This window comes from Dipteris shenzhenensis, chromosome 8 (genome assembly GCF_047967505.1).
Source record: "Dipteris shenzhenensis isolate YYH24624 ecotype China chromosome 8, Dip_SZ_1.0, whole genome shotgun sequence".
Lineage (NCBI taxonomy): Eukaryota > Viridiplantae > Streptophyta > Polypodiopsida > Gleicheniales > Dipteridaceae > Dipteris > Dipteris shenzhenensis.
In genome coordinates, this window is record NC_141603.1 from 59159138 (window position 1) to 59168368 (window position 9231).

At 42.6% G+C, this 9231-nt stretch overlaps 1 protein-coding gene across 1 annotated transcript in view; it reads left to right on the forward strand.

The window, feature by feature from the left end:
• LOC147899759 (uncharacterized) overlaps nucleotides 1–6545 on the forward strand; it is a 6729-nt gene extending 184 nt beyond the window's left edge. Inside the window, exons 2-5 of the mRNA XM_087377796.1 lie at nucleotides 4063–4317; nucleotides 4455–4506; nucleotides 4597–4632; nucleotides 6430–6545. Coding sequence (XP_087233922.1) covers nucleotides 4063–4317; nucleotides 4455–4506; nucleotides 4597–4632; nucleotides 6430–6545 — 459 coding nt within the window. The remainder of the gene's footprint in view (nucleotides 1–4062; nucleotides 4318–4454; nucleotides 4507–4596; nucleotides 4633–6429) is intronic.
• The last annotated feature ends 2686 nt before the right edge of the window (nucleotides 6546–9231 follow it).

The following is a 9231-nucleotide window of genomic DNA, read 5'->3' on the forward strand; positions in this document are numbered from 1 at the left end:
CATAAACTGAATTTTAACTCTCTCACCTCATTTTACATTCCTAATGGGCAGGCTGGTACAGTACTGAGTATATCCTACATGGAATACTTGGTTAAAATGCAGAATGCTTAATTGAAATGAATACTAACCTACTTACTTCATTTTTAAAGTCTCCAATAACTGTTTAAAACTTTTTGGTTCATTAATTAGTACAGACAGTAGTTGTTGGGATGGTGTGCAGATTGATGAACTATACTTGGTTATCTGAGTATCTAATTAAAACTACCCTGCTTAAACACAAACTAATAAAACTTTGTCCCTTATTGATTATTTTTCCTCTCTGGAATTAATTCATGGCCATTCTCATTATGGGTAATGAGTTGACATGCTTGGTCTAATTTTCAAACTGGTTCAACATGATTCCCTGTTTGTGTGACAGGATTAGTAGCTGGCTTATCTTCTCCAGTGCAGGGTTATATTCTGGGGAATGTATTTGCTCTACATTAAAAATTACCTTTTATTTTATAGGATGGTCTATTATATTCCCCTGGTGGTTCAGGTGGTTCTTAGACACAGTTATTGGGATTGTTAGTGGTAGTAATCTCAATCAACTTAGTGGGTACTTTGCCTTATCTCTGTCCTTTTGCCTTGATAATGGGCAGGGTAGTTGATTTGTCTGTATGATGTAATATAGGATGTAGGATTCTATTCTACATACATCACTGCTTTTCTATGATAATTCACACTTATTTGATCGTACAGGGTATGATTTACTGCCTAGACTCTAGTCTTGTTTGGTGTCTTCCATTACTACTGAGATGATTAATCATGGAATGCTTTCCCATCTCTCTTACTATACCTGTTGCTCATTGAACAATACTACTGGTTAGGTTTAAACCTTAGTGGACACTATGAGTTATCTTTTTCCTTTTGCATTATTTAGGAGCAGGTTAGGTTAGTGGACTGTATTCTGTAATGAAGGATAGATGATTGAACTCTACTTTTATCCCGGGATCTCTGAGAAAAATTCATAGTATTCTTAAGTTGATCCTAGAGGGCATGACCTACTATACAGATACTATTCCTGCTTGGGGTTTTCTATTACTAAGTTGAATAAACGCTTATTCTTCTCTCTTACTACTTGTGCTCCTCATTGGACAATATTACTGGTGGGTATATAATGTTAATTGTTTTATGGTGGTTGTTTGATAAGCTACAAAAGTTTTCTCACTTGGCCATTCTATATGGCTTTTTATAAGGATATGGTTCCTTTGGTTACCTTCATCTACTGCAAGGCTGCATGGCTGAATCCCTTTTGTAATCATTTGAAATGATTAAAGGGCTAAACCAATGTTTGGCCATTATACTAGCCTGAATAGTCTCATGTAATTTTTTGAGATTACTTGATCTGTACTAATTGAGTCTCCTCTGCTGCATATCTGGATTAATCTTCTGTACAAGACTATGACTCTATAATACCTTGGTATGTAATACTCTGGCCTGGATTATTCTACAAGTAATTTTGTGAAAATGTATTGAAATTAGTAATGGAAACTAACCTACAGGACAAAATACATACATTGGGCAGCTTGAACAATATACATAATCTGTGAAAGGATTTGCTATTGCAAAAGGAATGGTTAACTCAATGATGCTGTCCCTATATGTCAGATGGGACACTGGCAAGGACATAAAAAACTTTTAATGAAGCATTGTTCCATGCTCTTGCCCTTGTTGGTCTATACTTGTGTGGTTTATATTACACAATCTCACCTTTGACTGTGACTTGATATTGTATGGTATAGATATACTTTAACAGGCTATTAGGGTTGCTGAGTATCTACCTTACTTGGTTTCTATTAACTTCTGTTGGCAGGCACAGAAGTAGCTTGAATATTTGACTGCACAATTAAACTCTTGCTTTTTAAATGATACCTTTAATTTTTTTACAAAGAATATTACTCACACCTACCAGGATAAAAATAAAGCTCTATCATTCTGAGCTTGATAACACACCAGATTGATCTGAGTTTACATTAATCTTAATGAACCTTACCAGTAGGATGATTGGAATAAATTATCGGGTTCAACCCTTCCCCCAAACTAAGATGAAGTGGGAAGTTCCATATGAAGAAAGTTAGTCCATAGAGTATATTTGAAAGGCCAGGTGAGGTAGCTAGAGTGCCCAACAATAGGAAAGTATCCTAGGATAATTGGGAGGTCCCAACAATTGAGCAGAACAAACAAAATGGGAGGTCCCAAATGTACAAGATGAGAGATCTTATCAATTTCAAAAAATGGGTGGTCCCATTTATAATAAAAAAATGTAATTGTAAACAAAAATGTGTGTGTGTGTGTGTGTGTGTGTGTGTGAATAAGAAGAGGAAAATGGGATAACCTTTCTATCACCCAAGTGTGGTAGATTGGTTATCTCATTTTCCTCTTGAATCAAAGGTCTTGAGTTCAAAACTAAAGCATTTCAGATGCTCAGACTGCAGGGTATGCAACATAGATGATTACCAACTCCAAAAGAGCTACCAGAAACTTTACCTTGCAACAGTACAATATTAGATTGAAGTGAACTTCTTCTTGGCCTTAATTAGGTTTATTCACTTCTAAAAATGCATACTGGTAGTTGCACCCTCTCACGCTTTTTACTGTTCACCGCCTGATGTGTCACGGCGATTTGCTTAATCTGCTCAACTCGGAGTCTCTTGCTGATTTCAAGGGGTGCCCTCCTTGTTCTTAAATACTGGTGCTTTCCTCAATCAATTGTGCAAGGCGTTTTTTGGAGGTCGCAAACCTCTGTGCTCGACTTCTCTCCTTTGTGCTTCGTCGGCACTCAGGCATTTTGTGTGGAGGTTGCAAACCTCTGTGCTTGACTTGTCTCCTTCGTGCTTCTTCGGCCCTCTGGGTGGTTCTCCCATACTCAGGTAGGCCCACTGGCCTACTAGAACATGTTTTCACATTATTGGTAGACATGCTTTTGTGCCTTATTGTGATGTTGTTTTTGGATATTGCTCTATAAACCTACTAGAAGCTTATCTTACATAAAGTTCTTTTGGATGTTTTTGTTGTTATCTGTGCTTAGTCTCATGTTTTTCGTTTAGACCACTCATGCTCATTTGTTGTTGGTGCTGTTGTGCGTGCACGAGTTCCATACCATGGTCAAAGCATGAATCATGTCACACACACACATTCCGTTTCCCGGTTTGGTCGGAACACAAGCTGTAAGAGTTCGTGAAGGGAAGGGAAGGTGAGTTGGAAAATATGCATTTGACCTCGCCTTAGGAGCCCGTTCACTCTGTTGAGGCGTGTCCGTTGCTGGCGATGTTCTTCGCGGGCGAGGCGTGTCTTCTACCCACTTTTGCTCTCGGCTTAGTCGGAATGCAAGCCGCAAAGGTCCGCGAAGAGGAGGTGCAAGGAATTGGGAAATGTATTTGACCTTGCTTTCGACGCCTCATTCGGACTGCCTAGGCACGTCTATTTGCTGGCATCATGCATTTGACCCCGCTTTCGAAGCCCGGTTCGGATCGTCCAGGTACGTCTGTTGCTCGCGTGGTTGTGCGCACGCGAGTTTCATACGATGTTCAAACCATGCGTCATGTCATCTACCCAATCCACCTCTCGGTTTGACAACATTGCAAGCCGCAAGAGTCCGCGAAGAGAAGGCGCGAGGAGTTGGAAAATCCATTTGACCTCCCTTTCGACCCATGTTGCACAAAGAGTGTGAGAGTACAGTCAAATAACTGCACAAAGAATGGCCATCAGTGCTGCTCAAAGATTTGAGAGTATTGAAAATGGAGAGGTTGAGACTCCACACACGTAAATGATTCACATAATCATTGGGTTTAGTCCCTCTCGTGTAGTGTCCCTTGTCGTAAGGGTGTCGTTGGCCCACGCCCCCTGGTACTACTCCCTACCTTGCTCGGTGATATGGCTCATAGTCCCCTTCGTGTCCCCCATGGTAACTTTTCTTTATGTAAGTTTATTCAAGATGTGCGATAGTCATTTTAGTACTAGGGTAATATAAACTTAAGTTAAATGTATTGGGTGCTAATACCAAATTTTTCAAGTTTGCAGATGGATCCCCGTTACGAATACCACAAGAAAGGGAAAATTGAATGCACCCATTGCAATAAATCATTTTCCTCATTCACAAACTTAAATCTACATATCAAGCAAGAGGGCCTTGGGGACCCTGTAGAGAAGAATCGGGGCAAACAACAGGTATACTTTACAGAATCGGCAAAAAAGAGGGCAAACAAAAATGCCTCGAAGAAGTCTCGTCTTCTTGTGAAGGCGAGACTCGGTGACGAGAGGGCAATGCAAGAGCTAGTAATCTCTCTTTCTCTCTCTCTCTCTCTCATTGCATTGTATTCTATTTTTTTGCATGAATTTTCTTTCCCATCCCATTTTTCATTTTGATTTTATTTTGTTTTGTACCTAATCATATATTTTATTAATTTTTCTAGCGTGATCGGTTCGACGTTGTGGACCTCGGGGGTGCAGCGGCCGCTAGTAGTGGTGAATCTTTGGCTTATTATTTTCATCATACTAAGATATTCTTTTAATAATGAAGGATTTTTAAAATGACTTCTTTATGTAATTTTATAGATGAGGAGGAAGGGCAAGGCGAGGGAGCTGAGCTAGGTGAGAAAAATCTTGCTAGTTATTTGTCATTGTTGAATTTAAAAATAGAGCCAAAGAAATGATGCATATTTCATATTATGAAAGAATTTTTATATAATTTTTATGCACTGTATAATCTCCTAAAAAAAAGTGTGATAAAGCAATAATAATAACTCCAATAAAGGTGTCCTCAAGGAGAGAGGCAAGTGTAAGCTGATATCTGTGGGGTAGGACGTTATCAGTGGGATCTAATACACTCTGGCGATTGGCCCGAAACCCTCTCTAAAGAGAGAGTAATATAGTCCTCCTCGTAGTAGACCGGACATCTACATATGTAGTGTTCCTCCGTCTTAGGCTCTAATCTGCATAGCTGAGAGAGAGAGAGAGAGAGAGAGGCTCTAATCTTGTATTTGAGGGGGAGCCATCTGATCCGGTATTTTTGCTTTCTGGAGCGACTAATCATATGGACACTCTTGACATGCTTCCAGCTTCCATTCACCAGGGTGAGCCACTACAGGTTTTCAAATCATGTATTAAGTTGTACTTGATCCTCGCTACCCGAAAACACCGAAATTGCCGAAAACAGGTCTCTAAAACAGGTTTTTTCAGCAAATTTCAGATTTACGCAGGTTTTTGCAAGTGTGCGCTTGATGTATTTACATCGGGGAAAATGCAAATTGCTGTAATTTATGCACATTGAGCGAGTTTTGCCTATGTATGACCATTTGTGGCTCAATTCTCTGCAAATTTGATGCTACAAATTGGGGCTTTTGCTCCTACATGCATCTAAAGGCTGTGTATTAGCCTTATGTATGTCTTTTGAGGGTAATAACAACTAAAATTGTTGTTTTTGGGCACAAATTAGCTCGCTGAAATTTTCTGCGCAGAAAATTCAGAACTTAACTTTTGTGCCTAAACTGACCCATTTTCCCTCAAATTGCTCCTTTGACCATTTGGAGCTGTAGTGCACACTTCTGTGAGGCTATACTCCGTTTTTGGTGCATTTTGCCCAAAATTTCAGCGTGTTGTATTCTACTTGTGGTACATAGTTGCAGTTAGTCATCATGGCCGCTACTTCCTCTGCATCTGATGCCAAAAGTTTGATGGAAATCAAGCGATTCGATGGCACAGGTTTTGATTTATGGCAGGATAGAATGCAAGGCATACTGTTCCTCAAAGATTGCGATGATGCTCTTTTGGAAACAAAGCCTGGTGACATGCCAGATGAGGATTGGGCCAGGCTCAATAAGAGGGCCAAGGCCTACATAAAGATGGCAGTGGAATGATGACATCCTTGTTGATATCAAGGGTTTAGGGTTTTAAGTTCATTCAAGGAAAAGTAAACTTTAAAACAATGAGGTCTTTTCTTTGACTTCTTTGTCGATTTTGTAAAGTCTAATAATGTTGCGTGGAGGATTATAATTACACTTTGCAAAGTCTTCAAAGAAGTCTTTGATTAAGGCATATCTCGTCATTGAACAAGAAAATTAAAATAAGCTAATTAGTATTGAAACAAGCTGATTAACCTCTTCGTCGCTTGTTCCCTCCACCTTTCCTTAATCTCCGTGTATAGCTAGGGTTTTTCCCTCAGCTTTGTACTTCATGGTTACCTTGAGGGGTTTTTTCACCTTGGTTGTATCTTGTTATCAGCTACTGATGTAATTTGGCCTTGAGGTGTTTTGCCTCGAGGTGACTTTTTAATAGAAGATATTTTTTCCCAAAAAAAAGAAAGAAAGAAAGAGAGAGAGAGAGAGAGAGAGAGAGAGAGAGAGAGAGAGAGAGAGTATAAGTGAACCAAGGTAATAACACTCATTCCAGGGGGGGAGGAGCACCACCACGAGGAGGCAGCGGAGGAGGAGTACCACGACCAGGAGGAGGAGGGCCACCACGAGGGTAAGTTTCTATGGAACAAAAGATCTATGGGACCAAAGTAGTGTTACAATCTAATTAAGTGTGTGTGAGAGAGAAAGAAATAAAGAAGAATGACAAAAATTCACAAACTGCAAGATCATTGGCCTCTCTCGAAGCTTATCCTTCTTGTACTCCTCCTTGCTTATACTTGGTGTTGCTTCTTGAGCCCCTTCTTGTGTAGGTTTCTTCCCTACTTTCCAAGCCGCCACATATGATGTAGAATCCAAGCCCATGAGCTTACATAGTGCCTTTGCATGCTCCTCGGGCTTGCATTCTCCTTCAAGCCGGTCACGCAAACATAGAAGGCCCTAGTCCTTTGTTCCTCTTCCAAGGTTCCATTGATGAGCACGGGGGAAGGCTTGTTTTGGGTAAGCTCTCGTTGGACGACCTCTTCACGATGTCGGGCCATCTTGATGCTTGTGTTTTTGCCACAAGCTCTTTTTGAGCTATCTTGAGCTCCACTATGTACGCCAACATCTCATGTGGTATCTCTCCTTCCTTCATGTTGGAACGAGCTTTGAGTGTAGCCATCTCCTCCTGTAGTTTTTGTACTTCAAGGCCTTGAGGTGTTTTGCCTCGAGGTGACTTTTTAATAGAAGATATTTTTTCCAAAAAAAAAGAAAAGAAAAGAAAAAGAGAGAGAGAGAGCGGCCTGACCTCCTTGCACCGCCTGTTGGGCTTGCTCCCAGACCACTATCGCCAGCGCTCTCTTCAGTCCCAGGTACTCAGTTCTCTTCAGAGCCGGATCCTCAGAGTTCGCCAGCAGGACTCCAGGCCTCTCATTTCCCCCCTTTACCCTCGCCACGGGTGCCCCGCCTCTCCAGTCAGTTTGGCCTGCTGTGCCTGTTGCCATGCAGGTTGATAGCCACCCGCCTGCACTTACTCCTACTCTCCTGGCCTTACCTGCGTCCCCACCGCCTCCGCCTCCCTCGCCTTCTAGAGTGCCTCGTGCATTTCTAGATTTCAGTCCACCAGCTTGGGGTGCAGAGCGGGCAGAGAGTAGCGGCCATACCTTGGGTCCCTTCTTGCTCAGGATTTACTTGTTACAGCGATCAGCTAGAGTTAGCGCTGGTCTACAGTTTGTTGGTGGTGCCTCCGGCTCAATTCGCTCTTTTGTTTTACCTTTTGGAGGGTGAGAGGTATGGTCAGAGGAGAGTGTGCTTCAGCATGTTCGTTCACATACGCCGTCTCAGCTGCAGGATTGGCTTTGCCATCATTTTGATGCTGGTTGTGGCTTGCGTCTCTGTTCCCTCACTGCTGTGGTGCGATGGAGTGGCTGGACGCTGAGTCCTGTTTCTGCTTACCTTTGGTGCTATATTTACAGGATTCCTTCTTGATGCCCTCTTCGATGAGGATTGGGGCATCAAGAGGGTGGCTATGGCCTTGCGATGTGTGTGGTTACTCAGTGGTTGGTTGATGTACATTTGTTTGCAGAGGGAAAGAGGATTCCTTGTCTTCCACCACAGGATGCTACTTTGGTGAAGACAGTCTCTTCCAAGAGGCAGAGATTGTGATGCAGACAGTTGCTAGTCATGTTGCAGGGATGCTATGCATGCTCTTGATTATGGATGTCCTTGCTATTTGTGGGATGTATTATCTTGTGGTCTACCTTGTTTGCGTTGCACCCGCTATGCACAATTGCCCTGGTGGATGTAGATATTGGGGTTATGGATGTATTTTCTCTACTTTCTGGGTTTCTATGGCCCTTTGCCTCGTGGTTATTGATATGGATGTTCAGTTTCATGCTTCCAGCGTGGTTTGATGCACGTGTCATGATGGCTGCTTTTGTTGGGTCTCTATGGCGCATGGCCTTGTGGATGCTGTTATGGATGTACAGTTTCTTGCTTCCAGAGTGGTACTATGCATATCCTTTCTTGGAACGTTAATGGTTTACGTACTTCCAGGATAGTTGGGAACAGAGCTTCCCGACTTAAGAGAGAGATTGCTTCTGTAACTTCTTCACCTGTGGACATCTTGATGCTGCAGGAGCATAAGTTGGCACATCCCTATGGTCATCTCCTGGGATCTGGATCCCGCACCTATTGGTCACCATCTATTGGGGATTCTGGTCACAATTGTGGTGTTTGTATATCTGTTAGCTCAGCGTTTGTAGCCTCAGTGTGTCAGCATGATATTCTGGTGCCCGGCAGGGCTATGTATGTGATTGTGAGGATCACGGATGCTCGGATTGGCTTCTTGTCGATTATGCCCCGACTCATGCTAGAGCTCGGTCGGCTTTCTGGCGCATTTTGGTGGACGCCCTCGGTCCTGTTCTTTCTTCGGTTGATTCATGGGTTGTTGGAGGAGACTTCAACAACATTGAGTCTGCCTAGGACTACTCGGCTGAGGCTGCCCTTGTGTTGACTCCCATTGCGCGGTCAGAGCAGGACACCTGGGAGAGATTTCTGTTATGTATTCACGCTGTGGATACATGGCATATGCCTTCGTTTGTACACCAGGCTCGCTCCTTGGCCTTTTCCTGGGGTTTGTGCCGTCAGCAGGGGCGCTTATTACTGGAAAGACTGGATAGATTCTATATTGGCGACTGGGCCTCCTACTTGGGTGGTTCCATTTGCATCTGGCTTGGCACTTCGATGTCAGATCATAGTCCTGTTTCTTTGACTATTGCTTTTGCACGGCCCCTTGCAGTGCGGCGGGGGTCGAGGATTCCTGACAGGTTGCTCTCTACTAGTGATTTATCTGCTCGTA